The following is a 25,160-nucleotide window of genomic DNA, read 5'->3' as shown; positions in this document are numbered from 1 at the left end:
TCAGTCACTCACTGTCCCTCACGTTCCCTCACTTTCCCCTCTTGGCCCCTCAGTGCCAGGACCAGCACGCAGGACTTGAGGTAGTTGAGAGCTCTGGACAGACAGGACTGAATGCCCACCTCATTCCTCCCTTCATTTTTACATTAATTCCCCTCTCCTCTCCTCTCTGCCATAACTCCTTGGCCATGACACCACCATGGTGTTCTTGCCTGCTGCCCACTGGTACACTGCCTGCTGCAGACCCCTTTATTACTCCTGACCGGACCCCTACACTCACACAGACACAAGTTATATTATCTTCTTCCATTCACTTTCTACTGACATCACTACTGCTCCTGTATAAAGCCCAGCAGTACTATCATAGGTCATCTTCCAGGAAACACGTGTAGCTTCCTTCTGACAGCACAGAACCTCTCTCTCCAGTCTCCACACTGACAATCAGAAAAAGACCACCAGAGCTCATCTGTCCTCTCCTCCAGAAATTCATCCAATCCAATAGAGGATCCATTCTAGAGCTGGGCGATATGGACAAAAATCCATATTGCGATACATTTTCTCATTTTTTGCGATAACGCTAAAATCAGCGAAAAATAACTAATTAATTTCTGGGGAAGAGCTAGAGTTGGGCAATATGGACAAAAAGTAATATCGCGATAAATGTAACTATTTTACTTTACATTAGAGGCAGGGCTCTAAACATTTTGTTTTCCCAGTGACAAGTAAGACAACTGAGATTGTAGCCTTTGATTCAAAAAGTAAGCTATTTCCTCTAACATATCCAAGAAATGCATGATTGATATTTTGATGTGCAACCTGTCAAAATATGATCCATAATTAGATTTATTTATGGCTCAGAGAAATTGCCAACATCTTTGTGCATATTGGCCTATAGGGAATTATTATTTACCACCTGAGGAAGTGGGAACTCAAAACACTAAGCTAGATTGCTAACTCTAAATATGATATTGTTGCTAGATTGCCTTGTAGGCTAATTGATTAATCTATCAGTAAATGTAGGCTAGTGTCCTACAAAAATGTTCCTGAGCTAGCCCTATAGGCTACTTGATGTAGGCCTATTCACTGCAAATGGCATACTCCGCTCCGCAGGCGCACCAAAACCATACTAACTACAGCCTACTCCGGTTGCAAAGTGGTACCATGAACTCAATATTGAGAAATACATTATATGACAGTAGTTGATTTAAAAACTGTCTTTTTCTCTCAAAAGCATTTTGAGCAACGGTAATATGCTTGTGCTTCTCAAAATCCATCCGACAGCAAAACAGGGACAGGCAGATACTTTCATAGCCTGTGCATTATGTTGATTCCTGCTATTATTGTTGAACAAATAACAGTACAATATAGACCAGTGGTTCCCAACCTGGGGTCCGCTCCCCCCTTTGGGGTCCGCCATAGTTCACAGGGGGACGCGTGATCTCATTTGCTTTGAGGTCAAACATGCATAAAATGTCCCACTATAATTGAATTGTAAACTTTATACATTTTAAAATGTTATTAAAAATCATATGCTTGCAATGCCAAGGACCATCTAAAAAATTATAATAATGGCAGAGAAACTTACAAGTGGTAATTCCCCGGGAAACAAATTTGCACGTCAATGACCCGCGCTCAATCAGTTTCAGCTAGCAGCTCGATTTTCCTGCAGTCAGAACATCAATATTTTATGAATAAAACACCATGTCTAAGAAACATAAAAGTGCTGATGACTCATCATCAAAAAAATAAGTAAGGCTATATCTCGAGAGTTAGGACAGGACTCGGACAGAATGTGTCATTTGTGGCGAGAAGCTAGCTAATGACAGCATGAAGCCAAGCAAAATGCAACAACACCAGGAAACAAAACACCAGGAGACTATTGGTGAAGGTCAGGATTTTTTTGAGAGGAAGAAGCAGTTGGCACTATCAAAAAGATGCACAGACATCAGAAAAGCATTTGAAAGAGCAGGCAGTGATTTACACAGAGCCACGGCGGTGTCAATTGAGTGTTCGCTATAAATTGCCAAGGCTAAAAAGCCGCACAATATTGGAGAGCAGCTAATCAAAACCCGCCTGCCTGAAAATTGTAGAGGCTGTGTGGCCCACATGTGGTGGATAAAGTGAGAACCGTCCCACTCTCTCACAACACTGTCAAAGACAAAATTGATCAAATGGCAGGAGATTGTCAAAACCAGCTGCACGAGAAGCTTAGGAATGTTCCCGTTGCCATTCAGTTGGATGAAACAACAACAGTGTCAGACGAATCCGTGGTCATCGTTTATGTGCAATATATTGAGGGTGATGACTTGAAACAAGACATTCATATATCTACCAATCTAGCCACAACAACAACAGGCCAAGATATTTTTATAGCTATGGACTCATATCTCTCATCCAATCATCTGCCCTACGAGAATATTGTTGCATGCTGCACTGATGGGGCTGCAGCATTGCTGGGTAAAAACAAGGGATTTAACAGCAGATTGAAGGAAAAAGCCCCGGGTGCGCAATTTTCCACTGCATGCTACATTGCCAAGCATTGGCCAGTAAAAAACTTTCGGAAGACCTTAGTAACACCCTGGCAACTGTTGTTAAAGTTGTTAACTTCATTAAGGCTTGCCCTACTAACAAGACACTGTTTTCCCAGCTGTGTGAGGATTAAGCGCATCAAACACTGCTGTTACACACAGAGATACGCTGGTTGTCACGTGGACAAGTGCTTGTGCGTTTTATGGAACTGCAGGAAAAAATTAAGGAATTCTTGCAAGATCACAATCGACCACTGTGCGAACAGCTGACTGATGCGTTTTGGATCAAAACGGCACACGTAGCAGATACATTCACCCTCTACAATGAGACAAACAAGCGGATGCAGGGTCCTGAATCAAACATCATGCAGTGCAAAGACGCTCTTGACGCTATTGTGCGGAAACTGGAGTACAGAGTTGGAAAAATTTAAAAAGGGGAGCTACAACAATTTCCACTGCTGATGAAACAGTCTGGTGGCACTGTGCCTGTGTCTTTACGCACTGAGTTTACCCGGCACATGAACATGCTCCGGGAAGAAATTAAATCCTGTTTTGCCGATGTTGACGAATACTTTTCAAAGGAATCGTGGGTGATGGACCCTTATATTTGCAGTCTCGAGGACGTGGAATTCCTCGGCTGTGAAGATGAGGTTGCAGACCTTCAAGCCGATTCTGTGTCAAATAAATATTTCCAGGAGAACGGATACAAAAGGTTTGGATTGTCAAAGGACATGCTGTTGCACCCAGACTGGCCAAACACACAGCTACAAGGGTTTATCTACCATTCAGCACTACGTACAGTTGAAGTCGAAAGTTTACATACACCTTTGCCAAATACATTTAAACTCAGTGTTTCACAATTCCTGACATTTAATCCTAGTAAAAATTCCCTGTCTTAGGTCAGTTAGGATCACCACTTTATTTTGAATAATGAAATGTCAGAATAACAGTAGAGAGAATTATTTATTTAGGCTTTTATTTCTTTCATCACATTCTCAGTGGGTCAGAAGTTTTCATACACTCAATTAGTAATTGCTAGCATTGCCTTTAAATTGTTTAACTTGGGTCAAACGTTTCGGGTAGTCTTCCACAAGCTTCCCACAATAAGTTGGGTGAATTTTGGCCCATTCCTCCTGACAGAGCTGGTGTAACGGAGTCAGGTTTGTAGGCCTCCTTGCTCGCACATGCTTTTGCAGTTCTGCCCACACATCTATAGGATTGAGGTCAGGGCTTTGTGATGGCCACTCCAATACCTTGACTTTGTTGTCCTTAAGCCATTTTGCCACAACTTTGGAAGTATGCTTGGGGTCATTGTCCATTTGGAAGACCCATTTGCGACCAAGCTTTAACTTCCTTACTGATGTCTTGAGATGTTGCTTCAATATATCCACATAATTTTCCTTCCTCATGATGCCATCTATTTTGTGAAGTGCACCAGTCCCTACTGCAGCAAAGCACCCCCACAGCATGATGCTGCCACCCCTGTGCTTCACGGTTGGGATGGTGTTCTTCGGCTTGCAAGCTACCCCCTTTTTCCTCCAAACATAACGATGGTCATTATGGCCAAACAGTTATATTTTTGTTTCATCAGACCAGAGGACATTTCTCCAAAAAGTACGATCTTTGTCCCCATGTGCAGTTGCAAACCATAGTCTGGCTTTTTTATGGCTGTTTTGGAGCAGTGGCTTCTTTCTTGCTGAGCAGCCTTTCAGGTTATGTCAATATAGGACTCGTTTTACTGTGGATATAGATACTTTTGTACCTGTTTCCTCCAGCATCTTCACAAGGTCCTTTGCTGTTGTTCTGGGATTGATTTGCAATTTTCGCACCAAAGTACGTTAATCTCTAGGAGACAGAACGCGTCTCCTTCCCGAGCAGTATGACGGCTGCGTGGTCCCATGGTGTTTATACTTGCGTACTACTATTATTTGTACAGATGAACGTGGTACCTTCAGGCTTTTGGAAATTGCTCCCAAGGATGAACCAGACTTTTCTGAGGTCTTGGCTGATTTCTTTTGATTTTGCCATGATGTCAAGTAAAGAGGCACTGAGTTTGAAGGTAGGCCTTGAAATACATCCACAGGTACACCTCCAATTGACTCAAATGATGTCAATTAGCCTATCAGAAGCTTCTAAAGCCATGACATCATTTTCTGGAATTTTCCAAGCTGTTTAAAGGCACAGTCAACTTAGTGTATGTGAACTTCTGACCCACTGGAATTGTGATACAGTGAATTATAAGTGAAATAATCTGTCTGTAAACAATTGTTGGAAAAATTACTTGTGTCATGCACAAAGTAGATTTGCCAAAACTATAGTTTGTTAACAAGACATTTGTGGAGTGGTTGAAAAACAAGTTTTAATAACTCCAACCTAAGTTTATGTATAACACATACATTATAGCTCTGTCAAAACCAGTGTTCACATGATGTGCATGTGTGTATGCAACAAACTGCCCCGTTACAGTTAATCGGTCTGAGGGAGATCTAGGACAGAGCTATATAGGTGCTGTTAATCACTTATTATGCTGATAATTAATTATTATTATTATTTTGGTAACAATGTGTGTGTGTGTGTATAGGCCTACAATTAAATTATACACAAAGATAACCAGGGCAAACCAAAGAGAAAAGGAAAGAAAAACTATAATTGATGTAAATTTTTGTCAATAAAGATTTGGAATGAATCACTTTATTATTTTGGTGTGTTTGTGTTTGTGTGTGTGTGGGGGGGGGGCTCAGCTTTCCTTAGATACAAGTAGGGGGGGCTCCAAGGAAAAAAGGTTGGGAACCAGTGATATAGAAAACGTGGATTTATATTAAGAAGCTGAGGAAAGCAGTGTTGTTCTTGTTTGAAAAATATTTTAACTGCATGCTGTTGTTTGTTCAATACAGAGTGAATCTCGAGCACGAGGAACTGCCTGGTTGAGTGACAGGGGGCAGGGCTTGGTGTGTGGGATTTGGAAGCGGCAAAAAGCATTAGTGTGCAACTGCAGCCACCAATCCGGGGCGTTCCTGCATGGGGGCGTTCCTGCAAGGGGGCGTCCCCCCGCCGGAGCATCCCATTGGTTCCTGCATGAATGCCCCGCCCCTCGAGCAACCCACTTGTTACTGCATGAACGCCCCTCCGCTGCCTCTTGCAGTATGGATATTATGCATGTCAATATCGACATTTCAATAAAAGAAATGTATGAATTGTGCAGCCCTACTTGGAAGATATAGAAACCTATGCGTGGAAGTAATGAACCTTGACTGTTTAAAACGAACAGATGTGTTTGTATCCCATACACTACAGATTGACATCAATGAAATAAACAGAAGCACGTCTTAGTTCTTGCATCATCAAAGGAAGGAAGACATAGACGTTTGTTTGAAAACTAGCAGCAACAAAGGAACAACAATAGAGACAAAAAAACAAGCGTAGTGGCAGCAGCGATAGCTTAGCGTTGTTACAGAGCAAAGGCGAGACGAGAAGACACAGATGGAACGGCAGCCTTGATCCTGTCTGATAGACGTATTTAGATGGTGTTGATGAGAGAGAAAAACACCAAGTGCAGGTGAACATCTTAATCATTTCCGTGACAGAGGAAACTGTGATTCACATTTCACACACTCAACTTCCTCACATCTTTAACACCTCTCTCTGGTGTTACAGTGCCTTCAGAAATAATTGACACCCCTCGACCTTTTCCACATTTTGTTGTGTTACAGCCTGAATTCAACTATTTTGTCACTAGCCTACACACAATACCCCATAATGTCAAAGTGGAATTATGTTTTTCAATATTTTTACAATGATGGCCGACCAAAAGGCAAAAGGCCTCCGGCGGGGACGGGGGCTGGGATTTTAAAAAACAATTTAAAAAAAAACATTTTGGACAAAATGTGTGAGTGTGTGAGTGTATGAGAGAGCGAGAGCGAGCGTGTGAGAGAAAGCTTCAGACAGAAGCGTAATTAGCCTGCTTATTCCACGGCATGAACGCTCCAAAATCACTCTTTCCGTCTCGCTCCCTTTCTCTTACCCTCTCTCATAAAAAATAAAAAAGTGAAAAACAACAGACAGCACATCAAACCATCGTGTTACGTGTCAGGTGGAGCACGTTTGAAGGATTGTTGGCTTTGTAAGCTTTCAAAGCTCATCAGCAGCGGCACATGAAGCACATAGAAACAAAGCAAAGCAGGCCAGGAGACTGAGGATCTGACAGAGAGACAGGGTCTGAGTCAGAGACAAGGAAAGAGAGGGGAGTCAAAAGCAACAGAAACAACTATTTTCTGTTTCACGCTTCAGCATGCAAACAACTGCAATCCCCCGGGTTCACAACCCACCTTCTCACCATGCCTTCAGAGCACTCTCTGGAGTGGCAGAGCAGCCATTTATTCATCATCTAGGAGCACAAACACACTAGAGTGCACGCATGCGCACGTGCATACACACACACAATCCCCCCACCCCCCACACACACACTCCCCCACCCCCCACACACACACTCCCCCCTACCCCCACACACACACGTCATTTGAGATGCTTTGCTCTTTTCAATGTTTGAAGCTCAGTTCAGTTTACACAGCACAAGAGAACATTAAGTCATCAATTTAATAAAACATTCATAACACAAATCATTTACACCACATAAACTCACACAGCATGGATCCAAGCCAGCTCTATTATGAGAGGAGAGCCTATTAAAACATTTAAACTAGTATCTCTTCATGCTTTGTTATTCCCTTGAGTGAGGGAAGCAGAGGGACTGATGTATTTGAAATCAAACACATACACTATTATCTAGTCTTTGGCTTTCTATTCCAGTGGCGGCAGGTAGCTTAGTGGGTAAGAGCATTGGGCCAGTAATCGAAAGGTCGCTGGTTCGAATCCCCGAGCCGACTAGGTGAAACATCTGCCGATGTGCCCTTGAGCAAGGCACTTAACCCTAATTGCTCCTGTAAGTCGCTCTGGATAAGAGCGTCTGCTAAATGACTAAAATGTAAATGGAAGCAAAAAAGAGGAGTATTCCCTTAAATGAGAGAAGTGTCTGGAAGAGAGGGACTCACCCATGCACAAACACATACTATCTAGTCTTTGGCTATTCCCTTGAGTAAGGGAAGTGAGGAGGGAGTTAGAATAGGGAGGAAGAGGACAGAGGAAGAGGCGGGAGGAAGAGGAGTGTGGACGAAGAGGGAGGAAGAGGGACTCACTGATGTACTCAAAGACGTAGACGACGAAGAACGGCGTGACGAGGTCATTGATGCCCTGCACGTAGCCGCTGGCCGGGTGGCGGATCGCCCAGATGAACAGGATACGCTCAAAGATCTGACAGGCAGACGGAGGAACACACAGTCAGCACACACACACACACACTATGTATAGAGCACGGTATGTAGAGGAACATGCGAGCTACTTCTAGATTCAGTATATACGAGCCATCTTGTTTATATTTGTAAATTGAGTACAATAAGTAAGCTTGCTTGTTTTAATGTGCAAGTCAAAGTCCTTTTCAAGGACGATAAAGTCAATCTAGCCATCTCTCCATCTAAGATATGCCTAAAAAGGAACAGACATACTACAGATGACGAATCCATGTAAAACAGTGAATAATGTAGATTTACTTCTGTTTCATATATTTGACTTTCTTTAACAAGATCACATGATGGTTTCAAACCAACACAGAATAGCCCCGCCCCATGCCCACCGGTCAATCAAAGAGCAATATCGGATTAAGTTATAAATAATGCATGTTTTAATCATTGACATAAAGGTTTGATCGTGTTAGAGAAGTGAGGAAATTAGTCAGAGGCATAGGACATGCATGTGTGGTGAGTGGTGACATGGAATTGAAGCCTGTTCCAGAATATCCTATTAAATGTTCTTAGAACTGAAGAACACACTACACTTCCAACATCAATTTCTCATCGGCGGGTTGGACCCGTCTGTCTCTTTACTACTGCTGGATCAAGAACTTTGAACACGCTATCAAACTTTTGTATTTTCTCCTTTCTTTCCTTCTTTCTCTAATCTTTTCTGCAAGGCAGACACTTCCATCTTCGTTACAGGCTCAGTCTACGAGGGTTTTAATGTTTCACCTTGCTGCTGTCAGCCCCAAAGAATTAAAGGAGTCTTGAAGTGCAGTGCAAATCAACCACACACATTTCCTGCGTCCCAAATGGCACACTAAAACATGTTGGTTGGCTGCCTGGGGTGCCGGCGTCTTACGCTAGCTAGTACGGTTTGGCGATGTCCTTTTAAAATGCCGTTATTTGGACATGTATGGGATTCACATCTCCCTACTGCTGTGCCCCTGCTTTCATCATCAAAGCCACATCAAAGTGGGGCGGGGAGGAGGAGGAGGAGGAGGAGGAGGAGGATGAAGGGGAGTAAAGGGGGAGTGCTAATGTGAGTTTCTCCTTTTAACAGCCCACCCTCCCTTCTCTCCTCCTCATCTATGTCTTCCCCTTTGCCACCCCTTCCTTCCCACACTAATGCGCTCTCCTCCTCATCCTCCTCTTTCGCTCCCCCTCTCATCACCCACCTCCCCTCTCCTCTTTCTGTCCTCTCACTCCCTGAAACAACCCACGTTCTTGCTCCTCATCTTTTTCTCACCCGTCTCCCCTCATCTCCCTGCAGCTAGAATTCATGGCCAGAGCTCCTACACTCCGTCAGAAGCCCATCAGAGGGTGGAAATGAGACACTAAACCAGGTGGAGGAAATCAATGGCCAGAGAGAGAGTGAGTGTGAGAGAGAGAGGGAGAGAGGAGAGGCCAATAGTGAACACATTATCCATTTATTTGCTTTGCAGACACCCTTTACCCTGACCACTCCAAGGCAGATTCTGAGCTTCAATTGGAGATTCAAGAGGCTGAAAGACCCTGCCTCAGGTCAAAATAATAAAATATTGTAATTAAAAATAAATGGATCAACAACAAAAAAATGTAACTCGCTGCAGCAGCAGAGTAACAGATGAGGTATGTTGACCTCATGGTGGTAACTGATTAGATGGTGGTCAGTGTGTTATCAGGAGAGGACAGGGTTGAACAGTGCAAGTGTGTGAGGGTTGGGTCCAGACATTAGTGTGTTAGGTTATGGTTATGCAGTGTACAGGCTGCCCATCAAGCCACAAGCACAGGGAATCAATGACAGTGAGTGGTCAGTAGCCTGGTCCCAGATCTCCATGTTATTTTGCCGAAACATGTTGTAGTGAGGAGTTGGCTTGGCTATTACAGATCTGGGATTAGGCAAGCTTTACAATGCAGCTCTCTAAAGGCTACTAAAAACCATAGGACTGATGAGTTATGTATGTTTTAATCCAATAGCTTTTGCATACTTCAGTGCACCATCACTGAATTATTTGAATTTGATCATGCGTTAAACCACGACTTGCTTGGATGAGCATTAGGCTTTCACCCCTCTGTCACCCTCCTCCTCCTCCTCTTATTTTCACCCACGGTGCTACATCGCCTCCCCAAGGGAGATCACGAGAGGACAGAATTGTGTGTACGGACACACATGCGCGAACAAGCGGGCACACGCGCTTCTCTCTAGCTTCATGTCCCCATTAGCTCACTGCTAATGTGTGAACAGCATGTCTACAGCCATAGTGGTCCACCAAGGCCAAGGCTATGTCCAATGCTGTAGGTCTCTTAGGGAGAGACCTCTACCCACACAGTGTGACAGACAGATTCCATGTCTGTGCCATCGGAAAAACGAAATGTTGCATTACGTCTCAGGAGAGTTTTTCAAAAGCCTCATAAAGAATGGCAGTGATCGGTAGATGGTTAACAATAACAAATCAGACATTTAATATATCATTAAGCATGGTCAAGTTAATAATTATGCTGTGGTTGATGTATTAAACCACCCAGACACATCAAAGATGCAGTCGTCTTTCTGAACTGAGCTGCAGGACAGGAAGGAATCTGCATAGGGACGTCGTTATGAGGCCATTGGTGATTTTAAAACAGCTACAGTTAAATGGCTGTGATAGGAGAAAACTGAGGATGGATCAACAACATTGTAGTGATTCCACAATAATGACATAAATGACAGAATGAAAAGAAGAATACAAATATATAAAATAAGAATAAAACATGCATATGTATGCAACAAGGCACTAAAGTAATACTGGAAAAAAGCAAAGGAATATACTTTTTGGCCTAAATGCAAAGCCTTATGTTTGAGGCAAATCCAACAATAATATAATAATAATAATAATAATAATAATAATAATAATAATATGCCACTTAGCAGACGATTTTATCCAAAGCGACTTGCAGTCATGTGTGCATACATTTTTGTGTATGGGTGGTCCCGGGGATCGAACCCACTACCCTGGCGTTACAAGCGCTGTGCTCTACCAGCTGAGCTACAGAGGACCACGTTACTGAGTAACAACACATTACTGAGTAACTGCCTCCTTATTTTCAAACATGGTGGTGGCTGCGTCATGGTATGGGTATTCTTGACATTGGCAAAGACTGTGGAGTTTTTCAGAATTAAAAGAAACAGGATGGAGCTAAGCACAGGCAAAATCTGCTTCAGTCTGCTTTACACTAGACACAGAGAGGAATTCACCTTTCAGCTGGACAATAACTTACAACACAATGCCAAAATCTACACTAGAGTTGCTTACTAAGAAGACAGTGAATGTTCCTGAGTGGCCAAATTACAGTTTTAATCCCACTTATAACACAATAACATTTGAAGAAATCGAAAGAGGATGTAGACTTTCTATAGGCACTGTCTGTACACAGACTGTGAGAATCAGAACTAATAGAGACAGAAATGTGTGATTTTTAAGACAGCTCTGCAGTCACATGCATCACCATAACAAGGTATTTCAGGACGTAAATAAAAAAAAATTATGGAAATATTTCAATGCAGGCCTGTGGCCAGCTACACTAGCATGCAAAGAAAGGGTGAGGGATGAGGAAAAAGAGCAGCACAAGGAGAGAGTCGGAGGAAGAAAACACAACAGTAGGAAGAAGGAACGAGGAGAGTCGGAAGACGGGAAGAGAGGGGGAGCGAGAGAGAGAAGTAGGTGAGGGAGAGAGAGAAGTAGGTGAGGGAGAGAGAGAAGTAGGTGAGGGAGAGAGAAAGAGGCAAAAGAGAGAGAGAGAGAGAGGTATACGAACAAAGAGGGAGATACTGTACATTAAGAAAAATATATAGATATTGGGGTGGGTGTGTGTGAGGACGGTTGGCCCATTCATTAGTATTATTTCATAGCACGGAGGTAGTTGTGTGGCCTTGGAAGGGAACGGGGGAAGAGTAATAAAGGACATGGAGGAAGAGGGGTGTGACTCAAAGCAAACTGTTTTCTAAAACACTCTAAAAACGACTCCAGATACCAGAGTGCAAACAAAACAGCAAAACCTCACTGAGGAACCATTCATTAAACCAGATCATTTCAACTCTTTAGTAGTCAAGAGAATGTGTGAGTGAGTATGCGTGCATGCATGCATGGTGCAGTGTGTGTATGTATAATAAGACCAACAGGATTTCATACATTAGCTAGCTCTAGGTGAGTGACTGCCTGGGCAGGGTAGTCAGTGTGTTCTGTATAGAAAGTCTCACCTCTTGGACAGAAGCTTGTTGAAAGAGAGGAATAAGGGGATTAGTTCTTGGTATGTCAATGTGAATCTGCAGAGAGAAGAGATAAAACAAACAGAAGAGCAGCCGAGGTTATCATATGCCATCACAGAGAGGGAAGAGGAGGAGAGAGCGCTGGTTAGTGGATTCACTGGATTGAGGGTCCAGTGCATGTATTGATGGCAGAGAACTGAAGAGAATTGGACCTCCTAGGCTATATTTCTGAACTGGGTGAAGGGGTAGAGTGGCTCACTTGCGCTTTCCAAACCAAACCCCATTTTCTCTATAGATTTCACAATGTGTCAGTGCAGGGCACACACACACATACACCTTGTCATCACATATGTGCGGAGGAGAGCCTCGTCAAACCAGCGAACCACCGTCACCCAGTTCAGAACTTGGAGCCTGCAGACAGACGGACAAACACAGACAGGGCAGACCAGACGGGAACCGGACCGGTGTCATGCTGGCGAGAGAGGGTTGGTCTGCTGCCTCTTTAACCAGTCTTACCTCTGCCACCATAGGCTGCAGCATTAGACACTCCGGACTCATCCGGGGGATGTCTATACGAATCTGGTGGTGCGGAGAAAACAGTTAACACAAACACTTTACACACACACACACACACACACACTCAGTCGTCACGCATACACACACAGACCGTGCACAACACACCCACACATGCACACACACCAGGGACATAAGTTAACACACTCAATTGAACACATATCCACAGTGGAGTTTTTCCCCAGCCCTAGATGTGGAGGGAAAAAAACAGTAGTTTTTCATAAACAGTACATACCGCTACACACACAACAACATGAAGCAATTCAACAAGATACAGTACAGAAATTTGACTGTAAAAAATAAGAAGCCTCTGTTTTCGACTGAGAATCGAACATGTCAACTCTAAAAAACTAATGTAGATGTGTGAGCGAGTGCCTGATAGTCCCCTCCTGAGAGTGTGGGAGGGAGTGCCTTTCTAGGGAGTTTTTCATTGCCACCGTGCTTCTACATCTGCATTGCTTGCTCTTTGGGGTTTTAGGCTGGTTTTCTGTATAAGCACTTTGTGGCATCCGCTGATGTAAAAAGGGCTTTATAAATACATTTGATTGATTGATAGATAGAAAGATAAAGTTAGAGCGAGAGGGAGAGGGCGAGACATGGAGAGAGATCCATGTACAAAAACAGAGAGAGATAGACTACTGTAGGGAGATGAAAGGAGTTACAGAAGAGAGAGACTGGGGAACAGAAATTCACAGGAGGCTGACAGTCAGGTCAGGCAGACAGACAGAGGTCTTGCACTGCCAATGTCAGGGAGTTGAGCGCTGACTCAGGAACAGCAGGGAGCCTGTGATCAGACAGAAAACATCCTCTGCCACTGAACACAGAACTGAGATCAGTGGAGAGAAGAACGGTCTCCAGACTCCCTTGCTGAGACTACATTTCTACTCAGTTTGCTGAAAGCCTAAAACTCTCCCATTTTAAAGTAAATATCAGTTATTTTCTTAAAGGCAAAGAAATGACTTTTCTCTCTTCATCTTACTCTAACGGGAAAATGGTTGTTTATCTCAGCATAGTAAATATTGACGCACCATAGTAAATATCATGCGTGTGTGTGTATTACGATCCTCATGGATACCGGAAATCCCCACAAGGATAGTAAAACAAGGACAATTCTCCCTCGCAGGGACAAAGGCTATTTTAAGCTTAGGGGTTAGGTTTAGGGTTACAATTAGGGTTAGGAGTTAGGTTTAGGGAAAATAGGTTTATCAGAAGTGATTTCCCTGATAAACAGAGAGTGAGGGGGAGAGGGAGAGAGGAATTTTGTGAGTCTAATGTTTACTGTTATTTTTTTAAATGGTATATTTCACTTCTGTTTACTATCTATTTCACTTGCTTTGGTAATGTACATTTATGTTTCCCATGACAATAACGCCCTTAAGTTGACAATTGAACTGAGAGAGAGAGAGAGAGAGAGAGAGAGAGAGAGAGAGAGAGAGAGAGAGAGAGAGAGAGAGAGAGAGAGAGAGAGAGAGAGAGAGAGAGAGAGAGAGAGAGAGAGAGAGAGAGAGTCATTCTTGTCTAGCCTCATAGTGGCACTGCTATGTGTGCGAGGTGAGCAGCATGGAAAACCACTTATCACCGTATAACTGGATCTGTAATCCAGCCTCGCGGCCGCTGACAGGCAGTGGCTTGGCTAGTCTGGGCTGTGGTTGAACGAACACATCAGGGACAAAGGGAAGGACTGGTAAGAGGGCTTGGGGATTTACACCCACAGGACAGCCCATTCTATCTGCACAAATGAATATGTCTGCAGTCTGTCTGTCACTGAGATGAAGGGGTCTGAACTGTAAATGGCTGAGGATGAATTATATTTATCCACCACTGGAATGGGTGAACAGTGGAGGAGCTGAGCTTAGGATAGACAGACTGCTGTCAATATATGAGTGCATGGCTCAGTGGATATAGGGATACAGAAAGACAGGGGGGAGGAGGAGCGCTAGAGAGAGAGAGAGAGAGAGAGAGACAGAGAGAAATGGTGACTGTGTGTGAAGTCATAGATAGCATCATTACCTGTCTGTATGTGTCTTGGTGGTGCTCGTCGTTGCGTGAGTCGTAGTACTGTTCTATGAAACCAAAGTATTCCTGTCTCTTCCTCTGTAGCGTGCTCTCTCTCCTCTCTGTGTTGGCAGGAAGGTAACCCTGGGAAGAGTACAACAGAACTATTAGGATAGCATAGGGCCCTCAAACTCAACCTTGAAGCCAGTTCCACGCCTTTCAAAAATATTTGTTATATATATATATATATATATATACACATCAGCGTTGAGATTGCCTGCAATGACAACAAGCTCAGTCTGATGATGATGTGACACCGCCCCAGACCATGACGGACCCACCACCTCCAAATCGATCCAGCTCCAGAGTACAGGCCTCGGTGTAACACTCAATCCTTTGACGATATAACGCGAATCCGACCATCACCCCTGGTGAGACAAAACCGCGACTCGTCAGTGAAGAATACTTTTTGCCAGTCCTGTTTGGTCCAGCGACGGTGGGTCTGTGCCCATAGGTGACGTTGTTGCCGGTGATGTCTGGTGAGGACCTGCCTTACAACAGGCCTACAAGCCCTCAGTCCAGCCTCTCTCAGCCTATTGCGGACAATCTGAGCACTGATGGAGGAATTGTGCACTCCTGGTGTAACTCGGGCAGTTGTTGTTGCCATCCTGTACAGTGAGGGAAAAAAGTATTTGATCCCCTGCTGGTTTGTACATTTGCCCACTGACAAATAAATTATCAGTCTATAATTTTAATGGTAGGTTTATTTGAACAGTGAGAGACAGAATAACAAACAAATACAGAAAAAAGCATGTCAAAAATGTTATAAATTGATTTGCATTTATTATTAGGGAAATAAGTATTTGACCCCCTCTCAATCAGAAAGATTTGTCTCCCAGGTGTCTTTTATACAGTTAACGAGCTGAGATTAGGAACAAACTCTTAAAGGGAGTGCTCCTAATCTCAGTTTCTGACCTGTATAAAATACACCTGTCCACAGAAGCAATCAATCAATCAGATTCCAAACTCTCCACCATGGCCAAGACCAAAGAGCTCTCCAAGGATGTCAGGGACAAGACTGTAGACCAACAAAAGGCTGGAATGGGCTACAAGACCATCACCAAGCAGCTTGGTGAGAAGGTGACAACAGTTGGTGCGATTATTCGCAAATGGAAGAAACACAAAATAACTGTCAATCTCGGACTGGGGCTCCATGCAAGATCTCACCTCGTGGAGTTGCAATGATCATGAGAACATTGAGGAATCAGCCCAGAACTACACGGGAGGATCTTGTCAATGATCTCAAGGCAACTGGGACCATAGTCACCAAGAAAACAATTGGTAACACACTACGCCGTGAAGGCCTGAAATCCTGTAGCGCCCACAAGGTCCCCCTGCTCAAGAAAGCACATATACATGCCCTTCTGAAGTTTGCCAATTCAGAGGAGAACTGGGTGAAAGTGTTGTGGTCAGATGAGACCAAAATGGAGCTCTTTGGCATCAACTCAACTCGCCGTGCATGGAGGAGGAGGAATACTGCCTATGACCCCAAGAACACCATCCCCACCGTCAAACATGGAGGTGGAAACATTATGCTTTGGGGGTGTTTTTCTGATAAGGGGACAGGACAACTTCACCACATCAAAAGGTACGATGGACGGGGCCATGTACCGTCAAATCTTCCCTCAGCCAGGGCATTGAAAATGGGTAGTGGATGGGTATTCCAGCATGACAATGACCCAAAACACACGGCCAAGGCAACAAAGGAATGGCTCAAGAAGAAGCACATTAAGGTCCTGGAGTGGCCTAGCCAGTCTCCAGACCTTAATCCCATAGAAAATCTGTGGAGGTAGCTGAAGGTTCAAGTTGTAAAACGTCAGCCTCGAAACCTTAATGACTTGGAGAAGATCTGCAAAGAGGAGTGGGACAAAATCCCTCCTGAGATGTGTGCAAACCTGGTGGCCAACTACAAGAAACGTCTGACCTCTGGTTTTGCCACCAAGTACTAAGTCATGTTTTGCAGAGGGGTCAAATACTTATTTCCCTCATTAAAATGCAAATCAATTTATAACATTTTGACATACGTTTTTCTGGATTTTTTTGTTGTTATTCTGTCTCTCACTGTTCAAATAAACCTACCATTAAAATTAGACTGATCATTTCTTTGTCAGTGGGCAAACGTACAAATCATCAGGGGATCAAATACTTTTTTCCCTCACTGTACCTGTCCCGCAGGTGTGATGTTCGGATGTGCAGGTGTTGTTACACGTGGTCTGCCACTGCGAGGATGATCAACTGTCCGTCCTGTCTCCCTGTAGCACTGTTTTAGGCGTCTCCCAGTACGGACATTGCAATTTATTGCCCTGGCCACATCTGCAGTCCTCATGCTTCCTTGCAGCATGCCTATGGAAACGGTCACGCAGATGAGCAGGGACCCTGGGCATCTTTCTTTTGGTGTTTTTCAGAGTCAGTAGAAAGGCCTCTTTAGTGTCCTAAATTTTCATAACTGTGACCTTAATTGCCTACAGTCTGTAAACTGTTAATCTCTTAACGACCGTTCCACAGGTGCATGTTCATTAATTGTTTATGGTTCATTGAACAAGCATGGGAAACAGTGTTTAAACCCTATACAATGAAGATCTGTGAAGTTATTTGGATTTTTACAAAATATCTTTGAAAGACAGGGTCCTGAAAAAGGGATGTTTCTTTTTTTGCTAAGTTTATATACAGTGCCTTGCAAAAGTATTCATCCCCCTTGGCGTTTTTCCTATTTTGTTGCATTACAACCTGTAATTTAAATGGATTTTTATTTGGATTTCATGTAATGGACATACACAAAATAGTCCAAATTGGTGAAGTGGAATGAAAAAAATAACTTGTTTCAAAAAAGGATACAAATTTAAATAATGGAAAAGTGGTGCGTGCATATGTATTCACCCCCTTTGCTATGAAGCCCCTAAATAAGAATTAGTGCAACCAATTACTTTCAGAAGTGACATAATTAGTTAAATAAAAGTCCACCTGTGTGCAATCTAAGTGTCACATGATCTGTCACATGATCTCAGTATATATACACACCTGTTCAGAAAGGGCCCAGAGTCTGCAACACCACTAAGCAAGGGGCACCACCAAGTAAGCAGCAGCATGAAGACCAAGGAGCTCTCCAAACTGGTCAGGGACAAAGTTGTGGAGAAGTACAGATCAGGGTTGGGTTATAAAAGAATATCAGAAACTTTGAACATCCCACGGATCACCATTAAATCCATTATTAAAAAATGGAAAGAATATGGCACCACAACAAACCTGCCAAGAGAGGGCCGCCCACCAAAAATCACGGACCAGGCAAGGAGGGCATTAATCAGAGAGCCAACAAAGATACCCCTGAAGGAGCTGCAAAGCTCCAAAGCGGAGATTGGAATATCTGTCCATAGGACCATTTTAAGCAATACACTCCACAGAGCTGGGCTTTACGGAAGAGTGGCAAGAAAAAAGCCATTGCTTAAAGAAAAAAATAAGCAAACACGTTTGGTGTTTGCCAAAAGGCATGTGGGAGACTCCCCAAACATATGGAAGAAGGTACTCTGGTCAGATGACCCTAAAATTGAGCTTTTTGGCCATCAAGGAAAAAACTATGTCTGCCACAAACCCAACACCTCTCATCACCCTGAGAACACCATCCCCACAGTGAAGCATGGTGGTGGCAGCATCATGCTGTAAGAATGTTTTTCATCGGGGCCTGGGAAACTTGTCAGAATTGAAGGAATGATGGATGGCGCTAAATACAGGGAAATTCTTGAGGGAAACCTGTTTCAGTCTTCCAGAGATTTGAGACTGGGACTGAGGTTCACCTTCCAGCAGGACAATGACCCTAAGCATACTGCTAAAGCAACACTTGAGTGGTTTAAGGGGAAAGATTTACATGTCTTGGAATGACCTAGTCAAAGCCCAGACCTCAATCCAATTGAGAATCTGTGGTATGACTTAAAGATCACTGTACACCAGCGGAACCCATCCAACTTGAAGGAGCTGGAGCAGTTTTGCCTTGAAGAATGGGCAAAAATCCCAGTGGCTAGATGTGCCAAGCTTATAGAGACATACCCCAAGAGACTTGCAGCTGTAATTGCTGCAAAAGGAGGCTCTACATAGTATTGACTTTTGGGGGGGTGAATAGTTATGCACGCTCAAGTTCAGTTTTTTTGTCTTATTTCTTGTTTGTTTCACACAAAAAAATATTTTGCATTTTCAATGTGGTAGGTATGTTGTGTAAATCAAATGATACAAACCCCCCAAAAATCAATTTTAATTCCAGGTTGTAAGGCAACAAAATAGGAAAAATGCCAAGGGGGGTGAATACTTTCACAAGCCACTGTAACATTCTATTGGTTGCAATAATTTAAATTGAAAAACTACGTTTTCAATCCGGCGTTGTTTTGTGTATCAGTTAATAAACCATGTGCCATGGAAGCGGTACATCGAAAATCTCTTCAACTATGTTGCAATCTGTATGGCACAGCTGCCAATTGTTTGGTCCTTAAATTAAACTGGTACACAGGAAGGTTTTCCCAATACATTCAATACCATTGAAACTACCACTTTGAAGTTTTTTTTACATACATGTGAATATTTCCAGCTATTTTTTAAGTAAATACCTGCGGTCAACTTGTGCAATACATTAGGAGATAAAGAAGATCACATTCTTAATTTCACTTGTCACACAATTTTTTCATTATGAAGCTTACTGGTAGCAGTGGTGTAAAGTACCTAAGTAAAAATACTTGCAAGTACTACTTAAGTCGTTTTTAGGGTATCTGTACTTTACTATTTATATATTTTTGAAAACTTTTACTTCACTACATTCCTAAAGAAAATGATGTACTTTTTCCTCCATTTGCTTTTTACTCCACACATTTTCCCTGACACCCAAAAGTACTCGTTACAGGACTGGAAAATGGTCTAATTCACACACTTATCAACAGAACATCCCTGGTCATCCTTACTGCCTCTGATCTGGCGGACTCACTAAACAAATGCTTGGTTTGTAAATTATGTCTAAGTGTTGGAGCGTGCCCCTGGCTATCTGTAAATAAAAGAAAAAAGAAAATTATGCATTCTGGTTTGCTAAATATAAGGAATTTGAAATGATTTATACTTTTACTTTTGATACTTACAGTTGAAGTCAGAAGTTTACATACACTTAGGTTGGAGTCATTAAAACTTGTTATTCAACCACTCCACACATATCTTGTTAACAAACTATAGTTTTGGCCAGTCGGTTAGGACATCTACTTTGTGCATGACACAAGTAATTTTTCCAACAACTGTTTACAGACTTCACTTATAATTCACTGTATCACAATTCCAGTGGGTCAGAAGTTTACATACACTAAGTTGACTGTGCCTTTAAACAGCTTGGAAAATTCCAGAAAATAATGTCATGGCTTTAGAAGCTTCTGATAGGCTAATTGACATAATTTGAGTCAATTGGAAGTGTACCTGTTGATGTATGTCAAGGCCTACCTTCAAATCCAGTGCATCTTTGCTTGACATCATGGGAAAATCAAAAGAAATCAGCCAAGACCTCAGAAAAAAAAAATTGTAGACCTCCACAAGTCTGGTTCATCTTTGGGAGCAATTTCCAAACACCTGAAAGTACTACTTTCATTTGTACAAACAATAGTACGCAAGTATAAACACCATGGGACCACGCAGCCGTCATACCGCTCAGGAAGGAGACGCGTTCTGTCTCCTAGAGATGAACGTACTTTTGTGCGAAAAGTGCAAATCAATCCCAGAACAACAGCAAAGGACCTTGTGAAGATGCTGGAGGAAACAGGTACAAAAGTATCTATATCCACAGTAAAACAAGTCCTATATCGACATAACCTGAAAGGCCGCTCAGCAAGGAAGAAGCCACTGCTCCAAAACCGCCATAAAAAAGCCAGACTACGGTTTGCAACTGCACATGGGGACAAAGATCGTACTTTTTGGAGAAATGTCCTCTGGTCTGATGAAACAAACATTTTACTGTTTGGCCATAATGACCATCGTTATGTTTGGAGGAAAAAGGGGACTGCTTGCAAGCCGAAAAACACCATCCCAACCGTGAAGCACAGGGGTGGCAGCATCATGCTGTAGGGGTGCTTTGCTGCAGTAGGGACTGGTGCACTTCACAAAATAGATGGCATTATGAGGAAGGAAAATTATGTGGATATATTGAAGCAACATCTCAAGACATCAGTCAGGAAGTTACAGCTTGGTCGCAAATGGGTCTTCCAAATGGACAATGACCCCAAGCATACTTCCAAAGTTGTGGCAAAATGGTTTAAAGACAACAAAGTCAAGGTATTGGAGTGGCCATCACAAAGCCCTGACCTCAATCCTATAGAAAATGTGTGGGCAGAACTGAAAAGGCGTGTGCAAGCAAGGAGGCCTACAAACCTGACTCTGTTACACCAGCTCTGTCAGGAGGAATGGGCCAAAATTCACCCAACTTATTGTGGGAAGCTTGTAGAAGGCTACCCAAAACGTTTGACCCAAGTTAAACAATTTAAAGGCAATGCAACCAAATACTAATTGAGTGTATGTAAACTTCTGACCCACTGGGAATGTGATGAAAGAAATAAAAGCTGAAATAAATCATTTTCTCTGCTATTATTCTGACATTTCACATTCTTAAAATAAAGTGGTGATCCTAACTGACCTAAGATAGGGAATTTTTACTAGGATTAAACGTCAGGAATTGTGAAAAACTGAATTTAAAGGTATTTGGCTAAGGTGTATGTAAACTTCCGACTTCAACTGTAAGTATATTTCAAAGCAAATACTTTTACTTAAGTAGAATTTTACTGGGTGATTTTCACTTGAGTCATTTTCTATTAAGGTATCTTTAAGACAATTGGGTACTTTTTCCACCACTGACTGGTAGTCCCCAGTCATGTGGTGTTTGTTTACAAGCACACAACACGAGAGACCGGAGCATTCTGAGCAATGTTCCCTATAAGCTGCGGGCGCGCAGCTCCACGGGACTGCCGCGCAGAAGAAATATCAGCCCCCTTCAGTTAACACTATCAACATTTCCCTCTACTCTGCGAATTTTTATCAAATCAACGCAATATTAGCAACATACCGAAACAAAACAAACTATGCAAGAGATTTTCTTGTAGGCAAAGCGCATTGGAGTAAGATTCTATTGCATTGACTGGCACAACTCAGGCCCATACTCTACACAGACCGGCACCATAAACAATCAGAGCGGCAGTATCCCTATATGCAAATAGACCATTGCCATATATGGATTTGTGCCATTCACTTTGAACTGGACTGTGTTTACAGCATGAGCGGTTGCGAGTAGATGCGTTTGTTTTGCGATCAAACCAACAGCTGCATGTAGCCAGGTGTGTTGATATTCTCTGCTAGTAAGTGATTTATTAGCACAGTTATAGCTAATTTCTAGTCAGCAATGGGGGAGTGGTTGCTTCCTACAAGAGCACAAAACATCTGCATTTTTAACCATCTTTGAAAAGCAAGTCAGTGAAAGAGCTTTTTCTCTGCAAGGGGCAGTGTTGTATTTTGAGACAGGCTTGTATAAGCTAAGTAGCCAATAGGCAGAGGGTAGAATAATTTGCCTGATTCTCTGGTTTCTTGCGTCAAACAATATTTTCAGTCAAGTGGATAAAACAGGTTAATATCAATCCCTACCTTTTTTGTCAAAAGTCTCATGGAATGTAGGCCTACATCGAACACCACACTTTGGCTGCTACTGTAGGCTTAAATATTAAACAGCTACAGTGGGGAAAAAAAGTATTTAGTCAGCCACCAATTGTGCAAGTTCTCCCACTTAAAAAGATGAGAGAGGCCTGTAATTTTCATCATAGGTACACGTCAACTATGACAGACAAATTGAGAAAAAAATATCCAGAAAATCACATTGTAGGATTTTTAATGAATTTATTAGCAAATTATGGTGGAAAATAAGTATTTGGTCACGTACAAACAAGCAAGATTTCTGGCTCTCACAGACCTGTAACTTCTTCTTTAAGAGGCTCCTCTGTCCTCCACTCGTTACCTGTATTAATGGCACCTGTTTGAACTTGTTATCAGTATAAAAGACACCTGTCCACAACCTCAAACAGTCACACTCCAAACTCCACTATGGCCAAGACCAAAGAGCTGTCAAAGGACACCAGAAACACAATTGTACACCTGCACCAGGCTGGGAAGACTGAATCTGCAATAGGTAAGCAGCTTGGTTTGAAGAAATCAACTGTGGGAGCAATTATTAGGAAATGGAAGACATACAAGACCACTGATAATCTCCCTCGATCTGGGGCTCCACGCAAGATCTCACCCCATGGGGTCAAAATGATCACAAGAACGGTGAGCAAAAATCCCAGAACCACACGGGGGGACCTAGTGAATGACCTGCAGAGAGCTGGGACCAAAGTAACAAAGCCTACCATCAGTAACACACTACGCCGCCAGGCACTCAAATCCTGCAGTGCAAGACGTGTCCCCCTGCATAAACCAGTTGCATCCAAAGAACACCATACCTACTGTGAAGCATGGGGGTGGAAACATCATGCTTTGGGGCTGTTTGTCTGCAAAAGGGACCAGGACGACTGATCCGTGTAAAGGAAAGAATGAATGGGGCCATGTATCGTGAGATTTTGAGTGAAAACCTCCTTCCATCAGCAAGGGCATTGAAGATGAAACGTGGCTGGGTCTTTCAGCATGACAATGATCCCAAACACACCGCCCGGGCAACGAAGGAGTGGCTTCGTAAGAAGCATTTCAAGGTCCTGGAGTGGCCTAGCCAGTCTCCAGATCTCAACCCCATAGAAAATCTTTGGAGGGAGTTGAAAGTCTGTGTTGCCCAGCGACAGCCCCAAAACATCACTGCTCTAGAGGAGATCTGCATGGAGGAATGGTCCAAAATACCAGCAACAGTGTGTGAAAACCTTGTGAAGACTTACAGAAAACGTTTGACCTGTGTCATTGCAAACAAAGGGTATATAACAAAGTATTGAGAAACTTTTGTTATTGACCAAATACTTATTTTCCACCATAATTTGCAAATAAATTCATTAAAAATCCTACGATGTGATTTTCTGGATTTTTTTTCTCATTTTGTCTGTCATAGTTGACGTGTACCTATGATGAAAATTACAGGCCTCTTTCATCTTTTTAAGTGGGAGAACTTGCACAATTGGTGGCTGACTAAATACTTTTTTCCCCCACTGTATGTCCATGTTGAAATGTTATGTGATGCATTTTCACCATTGTTTTTATAGTAGGCCACTCTGATAGGCCTACATTATGATCAAATAGCCATAGTAGCCTACTTGACACTGTTATACCTATAACTGAAAGCGGGTACAGCGTCAGTGTTCACAGTAAATGTTCAGGTTTCCACTCAGCGGACCTGAAATTAGCTCAGTGCCGGAAAAAAATCTGAGGGACCATTGCTTGTGAGTCACTCACTGTTGTGCAGCACACACCAGGTGATCCAGTTAGATTCAGTATGGAATTCACAACTAAGTGTTTGCCAGCTAGATATCTTATAACTATTAAGTTAACTGTCTAAAATGTGCTAAATGCTCTGTAGTTGTGCATTTGGTTCGCCAATTTAGTAGCTAGTTAGATATCTAGCTAAGTGGTTAGCTTCTTCCAAAATCAAGCTTCACTTGGTAACAGCAGAGAATCCTCTACTGGATCAAGAGCCTTGCTGTCTAATATTTGTTTTGTGCATGCCGAAAACTGTGAGTAGCATTTTTAAGTTGCTTGTATACTTGTATAGTTTAGGTCAGAGACTGTATAAAATGTTCGCAATGCACTCATTAGCATTTAGTTCTCATTCTCTATGGGTTTTTGCATGTACTTGTTAGCATTGCTAACCTTCGGATTACAGTGCCTCATTGGAGTTTGAAAACAGCTCTCCTTGTGTCCAGTGCCGGTATTACCAGATATCCCGGTATGGCACAAGGTCTGTATGAAGGTATGACAATCTGGATACCACCCAAGCCTAATAACTAGACTTTGAATCAAACATACAGATTTGAATCAATTCACTTGGAGAGAAAAAACAGCCCACGCTAGGGCATGCTAGCCTTGTGTGTAGTCGAGAATGACTTATCACAAGCCCAGCATACACACTAGTCCAGTCTAGGCTAGACACCGCACGCACCCACACAGTACACACACATCGTAGTAACTATGTTAGGGATACAGTAACTTCCAATCACTTTAAATCTGCTAAATGGACTGCGCTCCAGTGGGCCTCATGCTGGGCAAAAGTAGTGCACTACTCTATGTAGGGATGAGGGGGCCATTTGGGATGCAGCCTAACTGTTAGAGCACTTTACTACTGGCACACTTCCACTGCATGAGCAAATATTTCAGTATGCCAGGGGAACTTGAAAAGGGAACTGTTCAGGTTGCTGGCCATATGAAGAGAATAATATCAACCCACATTCAATAACAGATGGGCAGAGATTA

At 42.8% G+C, this 25,160-nt stretch overlaps 1 protein-coding gene across 2 annotated transcripts in view; it reads right to left on the bottom strand.

The window, feature by feature from the left end:
• LOC121554996 (TBC1 domain family member 22B) overlaps positions 1 to 25,160 on the bottom strand; it is a 200,608-nt gene that overhangs the window by 124,099 nt on the left and 51,349 nt on the right. Inside the window, exons 7-9 of one of the 2 annotated variants that reach the window (XM_041868747.2) lie at positions 14,682 to 14,810; positions 12,615 to 12,677; positions 7,718 to 7,832 (exon numbers count right to left, since the gene is read on the bottom strand). In XM_041868747.2, the coding sequence (XP_041724681.1) occupies positions 7,718 to 7,832; positions 12,615 to 12,677; positions 14,682 to 14,810 (307 nt within the window). Of the gene's footprint in view, positions 1 to 7,717; positions 7,833 to 12,089; positions 12,156 to 12,614; positions 12,678 to 14,681; positions 14,811 to 25,160 lie in introns of both variants that reach the window. The other variant, XM_041868746.2, reaches the window with a different exon arrangement.

Source organism: Coregonus clupeaformis, chromosome 40 (genome assembly GCF_020615455.1).
Source record: "Coregonus clupeaformis isolate EN_2021a chromosome 40, ASM2061545v1, whole genome shotgun sequence".
Lineage (NCBI taxonomy): Eukaryota > Metazoa > Chordata > Actinopteri > Salmoniformes > Salmonidae > Coregonus > Coregonus clupeaformis.
This window is presented reverse-complemented; position numbering and strand designations above follow the sequence as displayed.